Source organism: Cydia fagiglandana, chromosome 11 (genome assembly GCF_963556715.1).
Source record: "Cydia fagiglandana chromosome 11, ilCydFagi1.1, whole genome shotgun sequence".
Lineage (NCBI taxonomy): Eukaryota > Metazoa > Arthropoda > Insecta > Lepidoptera > Tortricidae > Cydia > Cydia fagiglandana.
In genome coordinates, this window is record NC_085942.1 from 6,340,659 (window position 1) to 6,366,040 (window position 25,382).

At 37.5% G+C, this 25,382-nt stretch overlaps 3 protein-coding genes and 1 long non-coding RNA gene across 7 annotated transcripts in view; 3 read left to right on the forward strand and 1 right to left on the reverse strand.

Annotated features, from left to right (window-relative positions):
* Positions 1-519, forward strand: part of LOC134668852 (uncharacterized) — a 223,281-nt gene extending 222,762 nt beyond the window's left edge. The window contains exon 2 of the long non-coding RNA XR_010098836.1: positions 224-519. This is a non-coding gene — a long non-coding RNA (uncharacterized LOC134668852). The remainder of the gene's footprint in view (positions 1-223) is intronic.
* LOC134668831 (protein cueball) overlaps positions 1-3,336 on the reverse strand; it is a 77,515-nt gene extending 74,179 nt beyond the window's left edge. For 2 of the 3 annotated variants that reach the window (XR_010098832.1, XM_063526297.1), the window contains exon 1: positions 3,116-3,334. Coding sequence is in view for 2 of the 3 variants with exons in the window: in XM_063526297.1 (XP_063382367.1) it covers positions 3,116-3,176 (61 nt within the window). In the remaining variant the exon portion in view is untranslated. Of the gene's footprint in view, positions 1-3,115 lie in introns of all 3 variants that reach the window. The other variant, XM_063526298.1, reaches the window with a different exon arrangement.
* Positions 3,337-12,792: 9,456 nt separating this feature from the next.
* On the forward strand, positions 12,793-23,797 carry LOC134668610 (uncharacterized). Its single transcript, XM_063526049.1, has 2 exons — positions 12,793-13,460; positions 21,419-23,797. Exon 2 carries the CDS (start codon positions 21,860-21,862, stop codon positions 23,795-23,797), a length of 1,938 nt encoding a protein of 645 aa, XP_063382119.1. The 5' UTR covers positions 12,793-13,460; positions 21,419-21,859.
* Positions 14,451-16,116, forward strand: LOC134668512 (uncharacterized). 2 transcript variants are annotated; one of them, XM_063525956.1, is made up of 3 exons: positions 14,451-15,008; positions 15,091-15,218; positions 15,687-16,116. In XM_063525956.1, the coding sequence occupies exons 1-3, from the start codon at positions 14,520-14,522 to the stop codon at positions 16,033-16,035; spliced, it is 966 nt and encodes a 321-aa protein (XP_063382026.1). In that variant the 5' UTR covers positions 14,451-14,519; the 3' UTR covers positions 16,036-16,116. The 2 variants fall into 2 exon arrangements, with proteins under 2 accessions (XP_063382026.1, XP_063382027.1); XM_063525957.1 differs by lacking the exon at positions 15,687-16,116 and having other exon boundaries at positions 15,091-15,680.
* Positions 23,798-25,382: the final 1,585 nt, after the last annotated feature.

Here is a 25,382-nt window from a genome sequence, read left to right on the forward strand (position 1 = left end):
AAAACGGAATTAGGGAACCGTAACCAAATGGCAAAAAACGGAACCCTTATAGATTCGTCATGTCTGTCTGTCTGTCCGTCCGTATGTCACAGCCACTTTTTTCCGAAACTATAAGCACTATACTGTTGAAACTTGGTAAGTAGATGTATTCTGTGAACCGCATTAAGATTTTCATACAAAAAAAGAAAAATAATAATAAATTTTTAGGGTTCCCCATACATAGAACTGAAACTCAATTTTTTTTTTTCATCAAACCCATACGTGTGGGGTATCTATGGATAGGTCTTCAAAAATGATATTGATGTTTTTAATATCATTTTCTTCTAAACTGAACAGTTTGCGCGAGAGACACTTACAAAGTGATAAAATGTGTCCCCCCCCCCCTGTAACTTCTAAACTAAGAGAATGATAAAACTAAAAAAAATATATGATGTACATTACCATGCAAACTTCCACCGAAAATTGGTTTGAACAAGATTTGGTAAGTAGTTTTTTTTTTAATACGTCATAAACCGTAAACCGCAATTTTATTGTTACTTGCTGTTACGGAACCCTTCTTGGGCGAGTCCGACTCGCACTTGGCCGCTTTTTTAAATACCTGTCGTTAAATTAAAATAATCTCGATTAATTAGCAGTGGCGCTAGTGTGCACGTTGATGGGCTCTTAATAATATGTGGTATTCGCCACTTTCATTTTTTTTTTCATTATTGACCTTAGGCTTTCCGTGAATCTGATTACCGTGAATGACCCTATGCAAATTTAAATGTACTATTGTTATTATTCATGTTTCTCATTAAAGGGTGACATGGGCATTTCACTTTTATCTCGGAGAAAACGCTATTAATTGTCAATTGTATGTATTGATAATGCAAAATAAATCAAGTCAGAGCGATATCTTACTTGATGATAGCAATTAATTATTTCGTCAAGGCTTTCAAGCTAATTATAATAGGTAAGTACATATAATGTAAACACTGTATTGTACGAAGAGAAAGGAATATTGGTAACATCAGATAAAACATAAGTGTACAATTAACATCTCCTGACATCGTGTAACATTGCAAATAAACAGTTTTCGATGAAGGTACCTATATATTACCAAAAAAATACCACAAAATATAAAGGAAGAGAAAAAATCTGACATTTATTTGTAAGAAAATGAAGAGAAACCCTTATAAACAAAAGCTATACTACAATGTCAACGAATATTTAAATGATAAGTTTTAAGATGTATTCTAATAAGATTACAATTTTACATTTTTATTTGTATTAGGTATACGTTAGGTTAAGTAATTGCTATGCCCTTGCAGGGCTCATGTTTAAATAAATAAATATAAATAAATAAATAAAATTTTATTTAATACCCAATGTAAGTACAACATGAATGCAAATAAAGAACTTGAAACTTGAAGGTTTATTTTCTTTGAAGATATGTACCTACCTATCTACAGTACCTACTTAATTATCAATAGTTTAGTTAGTTTTAAAATAGTTAAGGTGTATTCGGGTAATACCGAATGTCGGATAATTCCGAAATTCAGATGAAAATCACCCTTAATTCCATCATAATAAAAGTCTCTTTTCGGAATTATCCGACAGTTTTCGACATTCGGAATTACCCGAGTAAACCTTACCTATTTGTTTTACAAGGGATCAAAGTTGTTGTTTAACATCTCAAGCAATGTTGATACCTACCCGTACAAGCAAAATACTCCAAAATTGAAGCTTGCTTGAACTTTGCTACCGAGTAAAGGATGACTCACGTCACGTAGGCCCGGACACGGCCCGGTCTAACGTAAGTCATCCTTAAAATACCAATTTTTTCAACATACCAAAGGAAAATACGAACTTTAAAAAATTAAGTACAAATCAAGTCCAAATAACGTTAAGAACGTTAGGTATTGAATATTTATCGATCAACTTAAAAGTCAATTCAATAGTGTACATGAACTTTGTCACTCTTGTGGATAAAATGCAACTTTTTAATCAGTTTTTGAAGAATAAAGAGAGCCTTTACCTGCTGGTGTGGTAGAAAAAATGTATTCACCTGTCTCTATATGCAAAACAATTTTCACAAAGAACTTACACCTATTCGAAAAAGGGCTTTTTTCCCTGCTAAGATATCAAAGTACTACTTTTCTGAAATTGGTTTTAGCCGATTTCTTTAACTCAGAAATAAAGTAAGTACCTACCTATACACTGAAACAGTTTCAACAACAATTTCTGTAACTAGGTATAAATAATGTACAGTAAAAGAATTTCATTTCAGTACCATTTCGTAAGTACTTAGGTACCTTGTCACAGTGACAATCAATATGAAAGTCGCGAGGGATATCATACCTACCTACAGTTGTCATTGTGACATGGTAGGTACTGAAATTAAATTTCTTGATCGTACCTCCTATATGTAATTGGGCCAGTTTAAGACCTTTAAAACACACGAGGTATATCAAAAGACTGAATTATACAATACATTTATATAACATGACAGCGAAAATTATTGTCTCTTAATTTTCACTGGCGACAAGACCTTGTAGGTATGTTTTCACGGTTTACGTAGGTAGGTATGCACGTATGTAGGAGTAAATACCTAATCGTAAATATTCAGCTGTATGGAATGACTGTAAAGTACTTAACATGCTAATAGCACACGCATGTTGATAATTAAAACGTCATGCGTTCTACAACAAACAAGCATTATCATCTGAATATTTGTATTGATCTCTTCAATATGATCGCTATGTTTACATGCCCTTAAGATAACGTTCACGCTCTAAGCCGCTTTTCCAGTTTTCCACATTGCAGAAACGCTACGTTACTAAGTTGTGTTGCACTGTTTATCATCGAGCATCCACCGAGTTAGCGCCTTTCTAACATGGCCGGTTAGCACCGAAGTGGCCTACGTGACTAGCGGTCCCCCGGCAATGGTGCCGTGGCGCCAAATAAATTGACAACCTATTGATGTTATTTAATCAAATATCACAATTAACTGAATGGAGAACGAACCCCACTGTCATTATTAACACTTTTCAGTTCAACAATAACCTTCATATATTATATAACACAGAAAAAAAACGCACGTGTCTCCCGCGTATCAGCTGATTTTACTACTCACCCCATGATTTAACGAGGTTGACAGAAAGCGCGAATAGGGCGAAACACAGCGCGTTGCACATTTTGTCTCATAAATTTTGGTACAGTCTCATTCAAAAGCACATTTGGATCGGAAATAAGTGGCGAGTTTCAGCGGAATGGCTGATAGAGGGCGGCACGACCGCTCGCGCCGCGTGCTCGACCGAAACTGGTGAATCGCGGTCACCGGTTGCACAGTACTGGCAAGAACGACAATAGGTTCATTGAAGAAGTTTCGCGTTCGTGCAATCGCGCATGCGGCATATCTGTCTTATCGCGATCTCAGCGTAGGAGGCCGTTCGGAACTTCGGAAATGATAACTACCTAATGATTAGCTTGCTATTACAGGTTTTGGCCTAATTAAATTATAACTACCGGCTCCGCCTGACATCTGATAATAATGTTTTCCTTTACCCTTACAACATAGCTAAAGTTAGAAGGCCACGAAGTTATTTACCTTCATAACATAACTAAATTACGGCGAACTAAGTGATGGTCAACTGAAGGACCACTTTTTATGTTTGTATTTATTTTGTTAATGGCTATGTGTCACACAGTCACAGTCAAAACACCTCGGATGATATATGGCCAGGTGTATATAGTTTGGTGCCAAAAATATTCATTCAATCTACTGCAGTGCTAAATTGAAAGCAAATTAATTACTAATGACAATGATTAGGTAGGTTCTAATATGTGCATTTCTGCAGGTATTTACTTCAAGTCTCATTTTTCGAAACAAAATTAAATGATAAATTTAGAAAATTCATGAAAAAATGGCACGTGTTCAAACAACATAACAACAATGTACACCTTGTGTTGTTTTGCTTACTTACCTACTTTACATTATGTATGACACTTGAAATCCATTGACCTGTGCTCTGTGCTCATACCTCTTTTATCATCTATGTGGTACCTACTACCTAATCGGAGTAATGAGAATTAAAATAATATATTTTTATATAAACACAAAAGATGCATCTATGTTCATTAAAATAATTTTCTGAAGATACTTACTTTAAACTTTTCACATCTTCAGACTAATCGCTCGCTATGCTAAATTCCTCCGTTAATAGCATATTAGCTAGCACAAATAGGCATTTGTGCTATTTGTAGGCATAAGCAGACACTGTCTGAAAATCCTTAAACTCGACCTCATTGACCATGAGCAACGGAGATACCTACAACATCAGAGCGGTAGCAAAAATTGCGTGCGTGTATTCCTAGTGCTTGCAAGTATAGAGACACGGAACTAAATGTCAATGATGTTGGAGTGTCGGACAGAGTTGTCATGACAATAATTGGATTTTGCAATATCTCAATGATTCTTAATAGGGCCCTAGGTTGCCGAGATGTCACTGTCAAGGTTGCGGTATTGTGGATTTTATTCACTTGGTTTCCATGATTTATTTTGACGGTTATAAGCGTACAGGCCCTCTGGTGACAATTTTATATTATCGTAAGAAGGTATGGAACTCCAGGGGTGATATAACGTAGAAAAAAAAAACGTTTTGCAAACTAATTATTTAGGTACGTTTCAAATTGAAGGGCTTGTTGCGATAAGTTTCATTTTTGTTTATTTTTTATAATTTTAGGATAATATACTTAAACATTTTGTACTCGTTTAGGAAAATGGATCAAACTGATCATCACTGAAATTACAGGACAAAAAAAATTATAAATAGTTCTTTATTTATACCTACACATTAAAGGAAAACCTATAAAAATTATAGACCAAGCGTAAGCCGCACTAAAAAAAAAAGTTGATAAAAAATTGTGTGATGTACGGAGCCCATTTGGGCGAGTCCGACTCACAATTGGCCGATTTCTTAAACCTTTAAACCTAACTGTACTTTTTGAAAACCTTATTAACTGTAGAGGTTTTTTAAAACTTCGTCAGAGAACTCGTTCTACAATCGAAGCGTTCATAGGAGGAAGTGTTTTCGACATTATGTAGAGAGGTGTACAATAATTATTATATTGTAATTTTATAGATAATACATCATATATCAGGTTTCAGATATAGTTATGGGGAACGGGAAGTACGTTTGAAGAGGAAGTATTTACCTCGTGACCGGAAACGACAGAGCCTTAACATTGTACTTACCGACAGTTTAAATTTCATTACGCGTTGACATAATGTGTTTGTTCAATTAATTTGTTAGCAATAAATTACTGTATTTGGTTTCACTTTTTTTTCAAGGTCGTATTTACTATATGCGAGTGGATGTTATAATTGTTATAAACCAACGATTTTGTTAGTCAGACTGGTATCCTTCACTTTTCAAATCGATTAATTTACCTCAGAACATTTTATGTCTTCGTGTAAATATAGTAGTATAAAGTAATCATTTGTGATGTTACTTAATTCGACTTTTAATTTTTTTATTGATCTGCTCAAATATTCACTTCGCAGTTTTGCACCATTTCAGCATTTTTAACATGTCGTTGTTTGATCCTATTGTTGACTAGCACAGAATGTCACTTGCGTTAAGTCCGCCATTTGAGTCGCCGTTTTGCTCTATTTTTATGTTCAATGCGGATGCATTTAGTTCTAATCTATTTACTTAAATACATTTTCCTGTTGAACTTTCCGCAATCAATTACTAACCTATCGAATAAAAATTGAGTGCATAATACCATAATAATAACAATAAGATAATAAACTATCCATCGGTTTTACAATCAGTACATAACATAACATCAAATGTCTGAAAGTCACCCTGAGAATTTGAGAGTTATTTTACACTTACTGACATCAGTTTCTGGCGCCATCTATGAAACAGTTCCTGCATTTGTAAGTATAAGAGACTCGAGAGAGCCAGCCTGTGAGAGGAACTTGCAAATGTTGTGCGCGACAGTACATATTAATCCCAAAATTCGTCGCTAGATGGCATTAAGCGACAGACATTTTTTTGTTTTAAACATTTCAATCCTTTTTGAAATTGTATTTATTTTATAAAAAAATGCAAATGTTAACTGTCGTGACAGGTTAAGGGGCAAATGCAGGCCCTTTTACAACAAACCCAATACCTACGATCTACGATAACATAAAAGTACAATATACAAAATAGAACCTGTCATTAAATATGCCATTAAATGTGACGTTCCTTGGGAAAAGGTACCATATGGCGGCCGGCCGTAAGCGATATCCATGTGTGCTTGATACATTGTTTAATGAATTTGATTTGTTTTGGATTTATGTAAATTTGAATAATGTACCTTTTTAGTTACATAATAAAAAGTCTGCTAAGTAATTCACTAAAATTCCGGCCGAATTCCTGACAAACTGCCAAAATTCCTGACATGTCAGGAATTTTAACGTCTGGTAACCCTACCGTTGCCCCATGTACCTCTACAATTGGAGGTACGTCCGTACGTACTGTACCTACTCTTAATCCGTCGTCCTTCCGTCGTAATCTTGTACCGGTGTAGAACTTGTGCAAGTAATACAGTCAGCAGCAGAAGTTGCTAAGCGGGCGGGTTGTTCAAAATTATCTTGACGCGACTTTATTGTTAAGAGATTAGGAGCGTGTCAAGCAAATTGTGAACATGCACCTCGCCCGCTTAGAAACTTCTGCTGCTGACTGTACAAGATTAACTACAACTATAATACTCGTAGCTCGTGTCTAAACTGTTTAATTTTTTTGGAAGAAAACAATTTTCAAATTAAAACTACAATTTCAGAAGCTGCATTCACTCATACGGACGGAAATGTGCAACGTTTCCTTAAACTCGGGTTCACCGAGCTGGTTTCCTTGAAGCTTCGTGAAACATCACATTTTCCAGGCTCCATTCGTATCGCTTACCGAGCACTCGTCTCAGGTATAAAAACTTGTAGACCAGTCTCTCTCTTCCTAGCTATCTATCCCATATGGTGGTGGGGTCAGCTTTCCTGCTTAACTTTCTCCACCTCACCCTGTCCACGACATCGTCCTCGGATAACTTCCACTCACTTATGTCCTTATAGAGATACTTTAGGATCCTAAAGGATCATCAGTCTTGTCGCACGTTGCCATAGTTACATCTCCTTGCCGGCCTATTATGGATGATTTTATCCACGTGATAAAATAACTGTCACCTTTTGACACCGCGAGATAGAAAGTGACGGACCATAGACTTATAATATATAAAGACGTAGTCTCAGCGAGCTGTCACTGTTGCCACTTTTGTTTAGTGTACGATTAACAATAAGGCCCACGTTGCTGTAGCCATGTCGATAAAGTCATATCGATAAACTATCGACATTTCTTGCAATTTTAATTTTACTTCAAAGGCTTAACGATACCTAAAATGACCAAAAACGCTTTTATTCTTTATTGTGGTTATCAGATCACAATTTTATAGTCACGCCCCAGCAGGAAACCAAGGGAAAGTTCAGATATTTAATTAAAATACATAAATACCTCCTACAATAGGTGTTCCGCAATAATTGAATTATATTATTATATTATAATATATTCATTATCCATTAGCATTTCAATTATGTTTATGTTTAACGAAGATATTGAAGCTTCACTTAATCGCTATTTCGTTCCGCTGTGTAGCGTTTATCGATATATAACATGATTAAAATCGACTTTTCACATCCCTAAAAGAGCACACATACACGATATTACGCACACATACACAGCCTGGGCGCATCAAGAAAGGCAACACTTGATTTGAAGTCCACCTTGTCAACAGTATGGTTGTCCTTTTTTGACAAACGGCATTTTAAAAGAGCGAGTAGAGAGAAATGATACTAGTTGCTGCGTCGTGAAAGAGAACAGAAAAGGTTGGGCCCTTGTGACGGACACTGTTTTATCACGCTGTCACGTAGACAGAACGACCATCATATCCGTACTGGGTCACTCTTGTTTTGTCCTTATCTTAGGTTTTTGTGCGTACAAAACCAGTACCTAAAGGATGTGACGTGTTGCGAGGTACCGACGTGAGCATTAAAATTGCAACCTTTTTTCAATAATTTATGAGTCCCTGTAATTTTGAAATGGTAATAAATAGATCTCGCCACTAAAAGTATTACCTTAACGAAGAAGAAAACCAACAAAACGGGATAATAACCGGGAATTACAATGAAGAAGAAAACTCATAAAAAGGGGTTAATAACCAGGAATTACAATAATATTGGTTCAGTAAAGGCGATTGCTCGCACAGCTACTAAAATAATAGTGTCAGTCTACTTCACTCGTCTCAGGAAATATTTCGTTAAAATATTTCTAGGAATAAACGTGCGGGCGAATTTTCCAAGACTTTCTCGCGAATTCGAAATATTTACTGCAAAATGTCATAAGTTGTACAAAAACCGGGCAAGTGCGAGTCGGACTCTCGCACGAAGGGTTCCGTACCACAATGCAAAAAAAAAAGCAAAAAAAAGCACTAAAAACAAACGGTCAACCATCCAAGTACTGACCACTCCCGACGTTGCTTAACTTTGGTCAAAAATCACGTTTGTTGTATGGGAGCCCCATTTAAATCTTTATTTTATTCTGTGTTTAGTATTTGTTGTTATAGCGGCAACAGAAATACATAATCTGTGAAAATGTCAACTATCTAGCTATCACGGTTCGTGAGATACAGCCTGGTGACAGACGGACGGACGGACGGACGGACAGCGAAGTCTTAGTAATAGGGTCCCGTTTTACCCTTTGGGTACGGAACCCTAAAAACGGGTTACACTTTACTCCTTTTGACTGTGCCTGTTCTAAAGTCAAAATTCAGCAAGTAACATGTGGGTATTGTGGGTCTGTGCTAGTTAATGTCGTATTACTGGATTACTGGAGTAAAGTAATGCGCTGTTTGGTTTTAGTTTGTATATTGAAACCTGCAATATAAGCAATAAGATTGATCGTTTATATTTTTAAACACGGTGGCTAAAAAATAACTGCATTACTGTTGCCAGGGAGGTTTTGGGATCATACTAAGGACTGTTCAGTTTACTAAGCGGACACTCTTACACCTCTTTTAATCGGCGAATTTAAAATCAATTGACGTACAGCTCATAACAATATAATTAACAATCCCTTATTTATCAATTGCTACATATTTGTTCCCATAATAGTCAAATATTTTTCCCGAAGGACCGAACAAATTTGGAACATAGCAAGTTAGTTCTGCAATAAGGATGCACAGGCTAGTATTCACTGCGAAAAATCGTAAATATGTACAAATTTTCCAAGTTAAACGTGAATAAAATTATTAAAACATTTGCAGAGCATCATATGCTTGAAGATTTTACAAAATCCCGGCACAGAAGCGGCCCGGCCAATCCAGAAACAAAAGTATTGTCATGCGGCTGTTAAAATCAATAAATTACTTATCGGTTCGCGAAATTCCTAAGACAGCAGGCGTTAGAGTAGGCACAGATTAAAATATAAGAAGTATGTACAATAAATGGACCCATAGAAAGAAAAAAATGGACAAAATAATTACAGAGCAGCGAAAGCAATCGAAAAAAAGAAGCGTCAAACTGTACTACATTTTACATTAAGATAAATTTCGTAGCATTTTAATGGACAACGGAAAATGCGTAAAATGTTGCTGTAGTACGTTACCAATGGCCCTGATGCTACCATGCCGTTGTAGAAGATCATATATTCGACGAGGAGAGTAACATCAAAATTAACCAATTCATGAAGAAAGTCCTTGTCTGGCAGGCAATTGGTTCCTGTGGCCTTAAAAAGTTTGTTCTATTTTGCGACATGAACTTTGGTTGCGACATTTACAGAAAATAATGCATCTATAATAACGAGTACTTTCCGTCTATCAGACGCATAATGTCACCTCTTCATTTCGGCCTGATTTGGCAAGTGCCCACTATGCTGGTCAGAAAGTAAAGCTACTGAATTTGAAAAACATTGATTTCGTTCAAAAACAAGTCAACTCATCTAATTGCCCGGAGCTCCACTCCATCGAGTGACACTAGACCAATGTGAAGATGCACTTAAAAAAGGGTAGATGAGAAGCTAAAACATTGAAAGAATTCAAACGAATGTTGTTTACAACTTGTCAAAAAGTGTCAAAAATTGATGTGCAGGCACTTGAACGGCGCAACCGTGTAAAAGTACGAAAATCTTACCGATGTTATTATATTATACTATATTTACATTAAAATGTTTTGCGTTGGTTTCCGTTTTTATTATATTTAAAGCGATTCCAGAATTAGAAAAATGTAATTTATACTTTTTTGTGTGTCCGCTTAATAAAATGAACAGTCCTTAAGCCACTTTTATTATGGGACGAACCCGGAAATCGCGAAAATAATATTTAGGTACCCTCCCATAGAAAATGGACCAGTATGAATCAGCCAATGTTTTTCGCGATTTCGAGGTTGGTCCTATTAGTCTCATAGTATAAAAGTTGCACAGTATAATCCAAAACCTCCCTAGCAACGGGAAAGCAGTTATTTTTTAGTCACCCTATATATATCCGCTAAGACTTACATTAAATCGGTAAGCCAACAAAGGATTTTATTAATAAAACGAACACAAATAATAATAAACATTACGTACGATTAAACGACATTTTTATTAGAAACAAATAATGCCATAACAATGTTCTTAAGCCCCAGGCATCAACCCTAAGCATATCCGACGTATCTACCTTTAAAATCTCATTCAATTATATACCTTATCACTTTATAATAAGTTACATAATCGACCGAGATTTACGAAACAAAAGAAAACGTAAATCGGTCGCTGGAGGGTGTTAAATAATACGCTCAGAAATTATTGTGAGAACCATTGTATGGACCCCAGATTGGCCTGCTGAGCAAAAATGATGTAATTCCGTTTAGGGTCCATATGAGTGTATTGGTCTTTTGGCTTTAGTTACCGACTTCGGTAGAACATGTGTATGTAACTATGTACAGAGAGTCCGTTGCGTACGAAAAGAGACTCATTGAATATGCGATATTCATTATTCTTATACCTATAGTTCGTTTTTTTTAGCATTAGAAATATTGAATTATCTAATGTAGCATGGTCAATACATATAATTTAAGTAAGTAGCTACTTCAAATTATTACCGCTTTAAAGTGTCGGATTTGGAACCACAAGCTTACTTCTGCGAAGTTCTTTCTAATGCTAAAAAAACGAACTTTAAATAAGGGACATGTTATTTTATTTACAATTATTACGAGTTGCATTTTATCCACAAGAGTGACACAGTAATTTGGTGCAAATTTTTAATTGTTTCCTTTGGTGGATTTGACTAATAAGTGATAATTTTGAATGATAAAAATTTGGATTTGATTTGTAAGGTTTTACGGTATATTTTTAATCGCTATGGTGTGAACAATATTGTTTAAGATTGAAATTGCAACTTGGGTTTTGTAGGTATTCAAACTTGCACTTGCACCATCCCTCTAACCTGGGGTTAACCGGTTAAACCGTTAACCCAGTGTCAAATTGCACTGACAACTCCATCAGGTCCTTAGAGGATTTTAAAAAAATCGGTCGCCAGCCAGTTTTTAACATCTATCTGCTTTAATTAAAACGCATGTTGCATCAAACGGACTTTCTGTATGATTACTTATTTGTTCAGACTTAACCCCTCCGCCGCCGGCTGGGTACAAAAAACTCGCATGTGTTCAGATCCATTCATCGGCTGGCGAGGGTTAATTTACTCTGCACTTGTTGGCTAATCCCCAAGGACACAATGCCATTGTTAATGCAGTTTTGCATTTTATGGAGAACATGCATTGCGTTTTGTGGAGTCTGGGAGATTATTTCGAGTCCTATCGCCTGTGTGGATATTAAACATTGTCTGTATATATCTTTAGGTATTTAAAAGAATGTTAACAAACCACAATTAGGTATTTGATTGGGCATGACAAAACTTACAGAAGTTTTATTTTGACAAAAGACGACTTCAAATATTTGTGAGCACCTTGGCCGGTCCGATATATCTGATGGTGACCGTACCTATCCTTGTTGTGACATCAGACGTTGCAATATGTACCAAACTCCGCTTTTTAATCTCATTTTACGACTTTGGAAACTTGGTAGCGATATCGAATTGTTCAATTTTATAGAAACAATCCAATGTCCGCTAGTATATGATCGTACAAGTAAATAAATAACAATCTTTGCAAAATTGAACAATTGAACAATAGAAATATGAGAAAATATTGAATGTAAATATAGATTTACATTCAATATTTTCTCATATTTCTATAGAAATATTCAGGCTTGCAATGTTTGTTGGCTCGAATATTGACTCGCCACTACGCCATGCCACTCTACGCACGCTCAGGCTCATGGGAGCCTAGGGTCTTCTTCGCAACTAATCCCAAGAATTGGCATATGCGTTTTTACGAAAGCGACTGCCATCTGACCCATTTCAACCCAGAAGGTAGGTAAACTAGGCCTTATTGGAATCAGGCCGATTTCCTCACGAGTTTTTCTTCACCGAAAAGATGAAATGATATTTCGAACATAAGTTCCGAAAAATTCATTGGTACGAGCCGGGGTTTGAACCCGCGACCTCCGGATTGCAAGTCGCAGGCTCTGCTAGGCCACCAGCCACATATTACCCAAAACGTAAAATAGGTAAATAAGTAAACCTTCCATGTTTGGGACCGCGAAATTTTACGAGCAAAGTTTACATTGAACGACGGAAGTTCAGTGCTTCACGTAGACTGAAAAATGGCTCGGATTTACATACTTGTTAAAGTGTTAAGATTAATGATTGTTTAGTAATAAGATCCTGTGCTAGATGTCGCTGTACCAGCCACAAACTGGCGCTTACAAGGTATATCCCTGCCCTAATCGTTCGCTAGATGTCGCTGTTCCCCCGGCAAACTAGCTAACGACCTGTTATCGAAAAATGTACCAGCATGCTTAATATTATTTTTAATGTTCTAATTTATCGCTAGATGTCGTTGTACCGGTTACAAACTAGATAACGACATTACTTTGTTAATTAGATATAATAAGATTGTACTTTTAATAGATGTCTTCTTTTTATGGCAAATAAATTGTGTTGAAAAATTGCATTTGCGTTTTCGTTGAATGTGAACAACACGGAAGATTAACATGGTCCTACGAATCGGACAGTTTGGCGCTAGTTGCGACTAAATTAAAGTCAGTGCGTGGAGCCATTCTTCGCTTCGTTCCCATAGTAGCAGTGGATCGCTGTTCAGAGGGATACGACGAAGACGAGAACTAGTGCAGTGAAGCAGCGTGCAGTGGCGCCATCTAGCGGTGTCCAGGCTGAGTCACAGGCGGTGCGGCAAGGACGCATTCGTCAGGAGAGGTCATCGAGGAAGGAGCTCCTACGTCACAGTGTTGTTTATGTTCAGTTGAGTGATGTAAAGTGAAAACTATGGAGTGTAGAAGTAAAGGAGAGCTATCTTTTATGATAAGACGGTTGTAAAAGTGTCCAGCTGTCAGTATAAAGAATAGTTCGAAATCTCTCCGGTGGCGCTAGTAGGTAGTACTGGGAACTAACATGAATTTAGACCTTATTGACTGAGTGAAGTGCGCTGTCAGTTTTTTGAAATTTTATTTAAAATTTTCATAAATTGATTTATTAAATTTAGGATTTCCTTGTGTAGTAAAACTAGCCGCCCCTGTCTCAGTACGCATCATATAGACTGCCACCTCTGTTATCTAGCCACCTCGGGCCTGGGCTTACCAGGCCTTAAGCCCCACATTCACACTCCTACCTTGTAGGCCGCCTCGTAGTCCGCCTCGTTGGGTAGGATTGTGTATGGGGGTTGCGGACTACGAGCCGTCCTACAAACGGCTAAACGGTAGGACGGCTCGTAGTCCGCAACCCCCATACACAATCCTACCCAACGACGTGGACTACGAGGCGGCCTACAAGGTAGGAGTGTGAATGTGGGGCTTTAGGGCAAATCCACCGCTATAGGATATATTTTCTATAGTAAAAATGGGAAAAGTTTGCATCGTAAACAGTTGCCAAAGTGGGCGTAAGAGGAAAAAACAGAAAAATGTTACGAAATCCGTATCTTTTTTCCAACCAACGGTAAGTATGTAATTTTCACTACACCTTATAAAACAAAGTCCCCCGCCGCGACTGTCTGTTCGTGGGTTTGAATGTATCTTTGCGATAAACAAACTACTGGACGGTTTCAGTTCGATTTTCATGCGGTTTTCACCTATCAATAGAGTGATTCTTGAGGAAGGTTTACTTATATAATTTGTTGACTAGTGCGAAGCCGGTCGCTAGTTATTTAATAAAATATTATATTGTGATTTTTATATTTTTCTTATATATTTCACAATTTCACTTCAACAATTCTTCATTTTTCTATTAATTCTCAGACTCCGGCACGGTTGGAAAGTTGGAAAAAGTCGTTAGGAATTGCATTAAAAGCAAATGATTATATTTGCCATCTTCATTTTAAAGAAGAAAATATAAATATGTACGAAAAGTTAACTATTAAAGGAGAGCTCAAATATATTCCTACACAAAGAAAAACGCTTAAGGAAGAAGCTGTGCCCACGATTGAGCATCAGTTTATTCCCATTCCCGAACATGAACTCCAAGCCAATACTATTCACATAGAGGAATCTTTCGAACCATACCCCAATCAACCTAAGGACGAGCAGCAACAACAAATCAATGCCGAGCAACAGGAATTATCAGAAGATCAAAATGATTCTAATTATTTAATGGATTATGAAATGATACAACAGGACTTTGCGGAACCATTGTTTAGTCAATATCAGGATACTAATGTAACAATAAATCCAATAGAGAATTTTAAAAGTAAGTTTCGGGCATTTTCGTTGTTGCCGCCTTTTTGGCTACATGCAGAAAATCCTAATGGGCTGGAATTTATGCGAATGGATCCAAAAACTCAGAAGATTAAACATCATATACGTTTAAACGATGATCTAACTGTCACTGTAAGTGTTTATTAATGTAACAATAAAATTCGGTTGGCATGATTTGAATTTGTAACGAAACATAATTGCTATTTAATTGCAGGTAATTTTTCCCAATAATGAACAATTGCCACTAAAGGAGAAAATTAATTCATATGACAACACCTACGATTACTTAAAATCGGTTGAAAGATGGCCTTTGTGCGTTGGTACTCAGATTGACGACAATAAGTAAGTTTTGGTAGATTGTTAACCAAGGGATGAACGCAGTGAGAGTATAGTCCGAGGCTAAAATGATGCCATTCACCCGAGTTAAACACTCTACTTTTCATTTCGAATACGAGGAACCTAGCCCCAAAGCTTGTACTATGGGTGTAGGCGATAATACAACTGTTTGCAGTCGTCTTATGAATATATATACCATAATGTAACAGTTGTATTTAAAATAAAAGGATAACTCGTAAGCCTAACTTTGATTTTATTTAACATTTTTGTCATTAAAAATATTGTATGTAACGGTACATTAAATAGGTCTTAATTCTTGAACCTATCCTATTAAAACTCGACTTTTATGTGTATTTTAAGAACCCTTATTATGTAGGTACCTGTAGATTAAAGCACTATTTATACATAAACAATGGTACAGGAGAATAATAAAAGATAAAAACGAATTTATCTAATAATTACATCAATTTTCAGATTTTGTAAAGGTGTGATTATTGGTGATGATACTTACGAAAGAAATCAACAGTACCCAAGATGTAAATCTTGTCGAATATTACGAAATCGTTTGCAGAACCGTAATTCCACTTCAACTCTATTACAAAAAATGGCAGAAGCTAAACGGCGCGCTTCAAATCTTGTACATAAATGCAAGCGTCTGAAGAGGACGGTAAGTCTTATGCCGGCTACATACGTAACGATAAAACTGTGCAGTCCGACTGTGCAGATAAATCGAACCGTGTGTATGACAAATCGTTACGATAATCGACAATCGGACAATCGGACTGCACAGTTTTATCGCAACGATTTATCGTTACGTATGTAGCCGGCATTAAAGCCGTAACAGACTACCGCACCGCGCCACGACCTTGATGGTGCGGTTAAAATATCTCTTTCACGCTCCAAATTATAGCTACATCCTTAGCCCCCTCCAGACTATGCGCGTGAATCGCGGGCGAAGCCGCGAACGCGAGTGTGGAGTCGATTTCGCAGGTCTGCGTTCTGGACTCCACACTCGCGTTCGCGGCTTCGCCCGCGATTCACGCGCATAGTCTGGAGGGGGCTCTTAACGCACGTACGGCGACCACCTTACGACTATCGATACGTGCGCCGCACCGCACTAAAGTCGCGGTATGGTGCGGTAGTCTGTTACGGCTTTTTATCAAAAACATATTAAATAAATAAATATTAGGGGACATCTAAATAAATAAATAAATAAAAAGTCATTTATTGTCGCAACAAAACTTACAGCAACAAATCGAACAAAGAGAAAACAAAAAAGGTTACAGCTTACATTATAAGGTTAAAGTCCGATAGGGTTGTTGACTGTATATAAAATATAGAATATATTTAATTAACGAGATATACAAGGAGAATGTAATTTTAACGTGACATCGTGTCGTGTGTGCGTTCATATACACTCCATAGTCGCTAACCGTTCCGACACGTCGCAAAAAAAAAAAGAGAACTTGATTTGACTTGACAGTCAACCACCCTATATAAAGGCAATAAGCATTAATTACAGCACAAAGCAGAATAGCGATAAGTATACATACATCTTTTAATAACTATTTATATAATAGGGGAATACATGCCTTCGTAGCCTGTATTAACAAGATCTAAAGGCCCCTGTACACAATGGGCCAGCGCCGGCCAGGCCAAGGGACGCTGCCATGCGGTAGAATGAGATAGCAATATCACTTGCTCCCTCTAACGCATAAATGCGTCCCCCAGACTAGCCCACGCTGGCCCATTGTGTATTGGCCTTTACACAGGTCAACCTAGCCCCAAATTAAGCAAAAGTTGTACTATGGGTACTAGGCGACGCTATAATATACTGTATTTGTATAATTGAAGACGTAAAATAATACAAAAAGAAACTTGAGCAAGAAGTTTTCATACATATTTTTCGAAATCATTTCGAAGTCCCTTAAGGCGTATCCAGATTAGTAAATTTTTCGCCAATCTGATTCAATTGCCCGATCGAATCAGGATCGAAGTGCGGATGCAAATACCAATTTGGCTCGCCGAATTCAACCGCCGATAATGACCGATATTACCGATAAAATGAAGTGCAGATGCAAGAATACCAATTTGTGAGGCCAGTCTGGATACCATTTCTGGATTTTTTCAATGTAGAGGGCTCTAATATCACCATAAATCTAATCTACTGACTATACTTTTGTGTAGAGAAGCGGCCGTCCCCTTTCCTCTTAATATTTCATTGTATAGCTTTGAAGCTTGTTTACTTAATGAAGAAATACTTTTTTCAGGCAATCCAGGAATTTTTAGAATTCCTTGCAGACTGGGAAAAGCTCGAAAAAAAAATACCTGTGTCAAGGAGCACGTTAACTGGATTAAAAGTAACTTTACGGGCAACACTTAAAATTTTGGATATGCTGAATGTTGCATGTGATTACAAGTATTTGATGACAGCAACCCTATCTCAAGATCCGTTGGAGGTAATTAATAATTACTAATTATGTAATCCAATGAATATGAATCTGCTTGTATGGAATCTGCATCATGTATGCTGCCTTACTTTTGGAGAAAGTCCAGAAAGCCTTTTTAAAAATAAAAAATAAATTAAAATTCATTAATTCAAGCTAATTATACTCATATTTTTACATTATTTACATTTTGATTACACAACATTAATAACATTACATTTAAATATAATCTACTAAAATTAACAATAAAATTTAAAAATTTACAAATCACATTAAAGAATAATGATATACAATATATACACAAAAACACAACAATACATACAAAACTAACCTACACCTGTCCTTACATGCCTGTTGCAACAGTGCACAATATAAGGACAGTCAAGCCGATCTGCGATCATCGCCAGGACAGTGTTGGCGCTGGCCCGCACGCGCCGCACCAGCGCAGCTGCGCGCACGCGCATGGTGGCGTGGAAACAGGCCGTGTGGGCCCCCGCGAACATGCCCGAAGCGCTACAGTAGCGGGGCAGCCCCAACACCGCCCTGAATGCGTTATTGTACTGGACGCGGAGCGCGTTGTACGCTCTTTGCGTGTAGTCCGCCCACAGGCCACACGTGTACAGCGACGTGCAGTACGCTTTGAAAAGCGTTATCTCCACGTCACTACTACAACGAGCAAACCTGCGAGCCAACATGTTCGCCCTTACGCACAACGCCCTCCGCTCCCGCTCCATATCCACATCATCCTTGAGGTCCGCAGTAACAATATGCCCTAGGTACTTGAAACTCTGTACTCTGTCTAAGAGAGCTCCGTTAAGCATGACAGGTGGCACATATTTTTTTAGGATACAGTTCCTACCTAGTCCATATACTTAATGTACCCATCAATATATTTCTTCCTGGTGTTTTTGGGTTTAATTCTTTTGAAATGAGGCGTAACTTTGGGCTGTGGACGTTTTTTATCGCTTACCTTCTTTCTAATGCTAAAAAAACGAACATAGCCATACAAATATTAGTACTATTATAAATGCAAAAGTGTGTCTGTTACCTCTTTACGCTTAAACCGCTGAACCAATTTAGATAAAATTATGGAGATAGTTTGAGACCCGAGGTCCTATATTTTTTATTGAATAATAATTTTGACTTGTTTTCAGAGATTTTTCTCCGTCATGAGATATTCGTGTGGAGGAAACGATCACCCTGATCCCAAAATGTTTGCACAAGTTTACCGATTGGCGTCTTGTTTTTCCCTAATACGCCCTCCGAAAGGTTGTAACGTTTCCGGCAAAGATTTGCTGAAGAACTTACTAGGAGCAAAGGATATGGTAACTGGTTCAAACGAGGCTAAGCAAGCATGGCTGGAAAGCCTCGACCATATACTAGATAATGGTGAACCATTGATTGATGGTTATGAAGACCATGACTACAACGAGGCTGTCACCAGTGACGCGGTGCAGTCTTACATTGCTGGGTACATCGTCCGCAAATTGCGAAAAATCGTAAAATGCAATAATTGTTTGAAACTCATACAAATGAGTCCCAATGAGGGAAAAATGTTAATGAGAAACGACGTAATCGATAAAATGGATTTATACGGCGGGTTAATTTATGCTAGTGACGATCTATTCAATCTGACCAAAATGATAGAGAAATGTGTGTTAAGAGCAATAAGCAAAGCTTTAACCAATATGGAGACGATCAGTGAAATTACGCAAGAATTACAAAAAGAAACATTGATAAAAGTTGGATGTGCCGACCATTCCAAACAAGTATCAAAAAAAAATATCGATATGTACGTAGTTATGCGAGCCCACTTTCTGGCAAAATATGAAAATAAACGTTACGACGCAGCCAAAACCAAAACTAAAATGAACAGGAAAAATGCCAAGTTATTGTCTTAATTACTAGTAGTTCGCCCCGAACTAAGAACTCGTATTCGCTGAAAACTACCGCGCAGCGCGCACACTCAGGTTTTGATTTCCAACTCAATCTCACTAGTGATACTTAGGTAAGTAATACTTTATATACGAGATTACCGCCACGTGGGATGTTGACTCGACGATCATTGTTGCGATAGTCGTCTCGGTTTTTTTTCCGTCATGAGATATTCGTGTGGAGGAAACGATCACCCTGATCCCAAAATGTTTGCACAAGTTTACCGATTGGCGTCTCGTTTTTCCCTAATACGCCCGGTTGTAATGTTTCCGGCAAGGATTTGCTGAAGAACTTACTAGGAGCGAAGGATCTGGTAACCATTGATTCATGGTTATGAAGACCATGATTACAACGAGGCTGTAAACCAGTGACGCGGTTCAGTCTTACATTGCTGGGTACATCGTCCGCAAATTGCGAAAAATCGTAAAATGCAATAATTGTTTAAAACTCATACAAATGAGTCCTAATGAGGGAAAACTGTTAGTGAGAAACGACGTAATCGATAAAATGGATTTATACGGCGGGTTAATTTATGCTAGTGACGATCTATTCAATCTGACCAAAATGATAGAGAAATGTATGTTAAGAGTAATAAGCAAAGCTTTAACCAATATGGAGACGATCAGTGAAATTACGCAAGAATGACTAAAAGGAGCATTGATAAAAGTTGGATGTGTCGACCATTTCAAACATATATTAAAAAATGTTATCGATATGTACGTAGTTATGCGAGCCCACTTTCTGGCAAAATATAAAAATAAACGTTACGCCGCAGCCAAAACCAAAACTAAAATGAATAGGAAAAATGCCAAGTTATTGTCTTAATTACTAATAGTTCGCCCCGAACTAAGAACTCGCATTCGCTGAAAACTACCGCGCAGCGCGCACACTCAGGTTTTGATTTCCAACTCAATCTCACTAGTGATACTTAGGTAAGTAATACTTTATATACGAGATTACCGCCATGTGGGATGTTGACTCGACGATCATTGTTGCGATAGTCGTCTCAGCGGACGGTCTCATAGCGAAGAGTCTCGACCAACACCTAGAGACTGGATCAAGGGTCAGATGCAGGCAAATTGTGACAAAACATTCGCTGATGTTAACAAGAAATAACTCAAAATGTAGTCAATATGATGGGTGCTGAGAAAGGGGCGGCTACAGGGCCTGGGGCCTAGGGCGGCAAAGACTGCAAATCCGCCACTACATTATACATATATAAAAATGTGTTCGGGTGTTTTTTTTTGTTTTGTAAGTGTTTTTATATTTTACTTTTATATTAATATTAAAAACGAAAAACAAAAAGAGCCTTTTATTTCTCGCCGGTAAAACAAACACAATATTATAAACTTAAATTTACATTAGGTTTAGTATTACAATAATATTTAATATTCCTCAAATCAATGTTCTATTATGCTTGGTTATGTAATAAGTAGTAAGTAATTATATTTTTTTCTTGTAATTTATTCTGCAACAACCCCTCCTGTGAGGGTGAAGGCCTCCTCCAGTGATGCTGGTCATCACAATTTCTGTTCTCTATCTTTTTCAACTTACATATGTATATCAATATTAATTTATATATTGGTATTAAATACCTACAAATACAAATAATAAAAAGCTAATAAATACTCTTATCGGGATTCGAACCCGGGACCTCCTGCTTCATAAGCGGGGTCACTACCGACAAGGCTAAAAGACCGTCAAAAATTGGTTCGCGATGCACAGTGGCGCCGCGGCGCGGCCTATTTAATGTTTTTGAGGGACACTTTTTAATACATGAAGATTGTTTTCCTCATCTCTACCTTCCATAGTGAAAACCGTGAGTACTCTTAGATTATCATAATATTATGCAAAATTGAACCTTAATTCAGTGAAGATTAAAACTTAGAGAAAAAAGAAGAGTGTCAAGCTAATTTCAACTTTAACATCTAGTGAATTTGGGACTTTAACTATTTCTTGATAATTTATTTGGACTTAGAAAATTTACTAACTTTAACTTAAGGACTTAGAATAGTTACAGTAAAAACGGAGGTACGGGGAATCCATGCCCGATTTTATACAGAGTCCTAAACACTTGTAAAATTTAGATAGGTTGAATTGAACTTAGAGTTGTTTGTATGGGTTTAAACACTTGTAAAATTTGCGGATTTTAAATTGTACTTAGAACGTCTATGTTATTAGGTATATTGGTGGCGTTTTGTTTGCAAGTTCTGAGAATTGCTATATTTAAAAATTGTAAGTTAAGTTAAACATTTGGTGTTTGCTATGGAGTCATTAATCTCTTATCAGGAGGAAATCTCAGACCGTATTTCTAAGGCAAAGGTTAATTTCAAAAAGTCACCAAAGGATCGGATTACAAAAATTTATGTGGAAGGAAGATTAGAACTGTTAGAACAATTGTGGTCAGAATTTAGAGTTGGGCATAAAGAACTATCACAAACAATAGACAAAACGTTGTTAAAATCTCAAGACTACATTAAGAAGGATGTTTATGATACAACCGAAGAGATTTATATGGAATATAGGTGTGAGTTAAAACTTGTTTTGGCTAAACTTCAGCCAGAAACCATAATTAAATCAAGTGAACTTAGTGTTGTGAATAATGACCAAAGTCATATTCGTCTACCAAAGATTAGTATACCAAACTTCTCAGGCAAGTACACCGAGTGGATAACATTTAGAGATCTCTTTGTATCCTTAATCCACAACAATAGAGCACTAGATAACGTTCAAAAGTTGCATTATCTCAAGGGGTACTTGACCGGGGAGGCAGAACAAATAATTAGGTTTACACCGACAACAGAAGCAAATTACACGACGTGCTGGAAGCTATTGGAAGAGCGATATAGTAATAAAAAGTACCTTTCATATAACATTTTGAAACGTTTATTAAACCAACGTACCGCTAGTACGGAATCGGCTAATCACTTAAAAGAACTGTTGGATACGTCTTCCGATTGCTTGAGCGCGTTGACTAATTTAGGGATTGATGTATCTACTTGGGATATTATTGTTATATATTTATTATCGTCAAAATTGGACCCAGAATCTCGTAAGCAATGGGAATTAAGTGTCACGTCGAATTTAAACCCTAATGATTTGCCCACATTCACACAATTCAAAGATTTTTTGGCTAGTAGGTATCGAGCTTTAGAGTTTCTTGAGCCTGGAAGTAAAGGGAAAAACATGTATGTCAAGCCATCAACTTCGAATACGATCAGCTCGAAAACGTTTTATACTAACGATTCTGTAAATTTAGTGTGTGAATTCTGCAGTGAGAATCATAAATTATGTTTCTGTAAGAAATTTGCTGCAGAAGATTATGAAAAAAGACACGAATTCGTAGCAAACAATCGTATATGCTATAATTGTTTAGGGGCCAATCATTCTGTACGGTTCTGCCAAAATACCATGAATTGTCGCATTTGTAATAAACGGCATCATTCACTCCTTCATCCGAAGGGGATTTCAACTACAACTGCTCATGTAAGGAACGTAGATCAAGCAGTTGCAGCATCCTCTGAGGAAATCGCTGAGATAGAGACTGAGTCTGGTAGTTCATCTAATGATATTACATCGCAATCACCACAAGTAACTCTTTTTGCAAAAGGAAAGGTAAAGAAGCAAGTTCTCTTAGCTACAGCTTTGGTGAAAGCCGAGTCTAAAACAGGTCAATCTCAAATTTATAGAGCTTTTATAGATCCAGGGTCTGAATCCTCATTCATCACCGAGGCTACAGTACAAGGATTAGGCCTAAAAAAGATTCCCATCAAGTCCACAATAACAATGTTAGAGGAAGCGACGGTAACGACAGGTTACATGGTATTACTGAAACTAAAATCATTGATAAATCCGGATTTCAATGTGCAGTTGATGGCACACGTGTTACCAAAAATTACAACGAATCTTCCTGCACGCAAGGTAGACGCGTCGGAATGGCCACATTTACAGAATTTAGTTCTAGCTGACCCTGGCTACGACACACCAAATAAAATTGATATTTTATTGGGAGTAGTAGTATATGGCCAGATACTGGAGGAGGGTGTAAAAAAGGGTCCTATTGGAACTCCAATAGCGCAGTGTACTAGTTTCGGATGGATATTGTCTGGAGGTTCAGCAGATCATAACGAAAGGAAAACTGTATTGCATGCACAAGTGGACACGGACAACGAAATAATAAAATGGTTTTGGGAGATGGAATAAGAACCTTATTTAAACTCAAAAAAGATGTTGACGACCGAAGAACAGCGATGTGAAGACATCTTTTCAGCTACGACTACACGAGATAGCCTGGGCAGATACGTAGTTAAATTGCCATTTCGTGACGAGAATCCGGCCTGTAAAGAAGGAAATTCAAGAGAAATTGCTATTAAGAGGTTAAAGTCACTGGAAAGGAAATTTACTAAAGACAGCAATCTAAAAGAAAAGTATACAGCGGTTGTAAAAGAATACTTACAGTTGGACCACATGGTGTTAGTACCTGCGGCTAGAGAAAGTGAAAACCAGTCTGTGTATTTACCCCATCACGCTGTTATTAGGGAGGATAAGTCAACTAGCAAGGTCCGGGTAGTATTCGACGCGTCCTGTAAAAATGAGAAAGGTATATCCTTAAACGATAGTTTAATGGTTGGGCCTACGCTACAGCCGGAATTGCGTCATCTCATTATGCAATGGAGGATACATCCCGTATGTCTGATTGCAGACATCGTGAAGATGTATCGCATGGTAAGAGTGACTGATCAGGACGCTGACTACCAACGTATTGTATGGAGAGATAACCAAACCGAAGAAATACAGGATTATAAATTACTGACAGTAACGTTTGGAACAGCATCGGCCCCATATCTCGCTGTGAAAACACTTAATCAGGTCGCCATTGACCATGCGAACGAACACCCAATGGCAGCAAAGAGAGTTGCTGGTAGCTTTTATATGGATGACCTAATGACAGGATGTGAAACTATAGAAGAGGGTATAGAACTTTATAAAGAAATGAAGGCTCTACTTAAGAAAGGAGGTTTTACTTTACAAAAATGGGTAAGTAATAAGGAGGACGTACAGAGAACTATAGATTTATATGAGAAGGGAGAAAGAGTGCTGGAAAGGGAAGAAAGGGATCTGGAAATAAAACAAGATAATATAGTTAAGATTTTAGGACTTACCTGGAATAAAAAGAAGGATGAGTTTCAGTACTCAGTCACGCTGCCGCCTGTATCTGCTCCTGTAACCAAAAGGAAGATTGTATCAGACGTCGCACGACTTTTCGATCCTTTGGGTTGGATCACCCCATGTGTTATAAAAGCAAAAATATTTATTCAGCAGTTATGGTTAGCCGGTACAGGGTGGGACGAAGAACCAACAAGAGAAATATTACATGATTGGTATACTTACCGAGAGGAATTGAGTCAATTGTCTGGCTTCATCATTCCTAGATGGCTTAACACGCAAGCAGGTGATACCCGAGTGGAGTTGCATGGGTTTTCAGATGCTTCTAAGCAGGCGTTCGCTGCTGCAGTGTACCTTCGAGTTATCAATAGATCAGGAGATATTAAAGTTCAGCTGGTTGCGGCCAAAACTCGAGTTGCTCCAGTAAAACAAGTCAGCATACCGCGCTTAGAACTATGCGGTGCCGTACTGCTAGCTAAACTGTTAACGGAGGTCGCACAGGTGTTAAACGTTCCGAAGAGCAACCTAAGAGCCTGGACGGATTCAACCGTCGTTCTTGCATGGCTAAATAAGCACCCTAGCCACTGGAAGACATTCGTTGCCAACAGAGTTTCCGAAATTC

Coding starts and splice junctions, on each gene's coding strand:
- LOC134668512 (XM_063525956.1), top strand. CDS start 14,520: ATGTACGAAAAGTTAACTATTAAAGGAGAGCTCAAATATATTCCTACA. Junction 15,009..15,090: donor ACGATGATCTAACTGTCACT/GTAAGTGTTTAT, acceptor ATTTAATTGCAG/GTAATTTTTCCCAATAATGA. Junction 15,219..15,686: donor ACTCAGATTGACGACAATAA/GTAAGTTTTGGT, acceptor ATCAATTTTCAG/ATTTTGTAAAGGTGTGATTA.
- LOC134668610 (XM_063526049.1), top strand. CDS start 21,860: ATGGAGTCATTAATCTCTTATCAGGAGGAAATCTCAGACCGTATTTCT.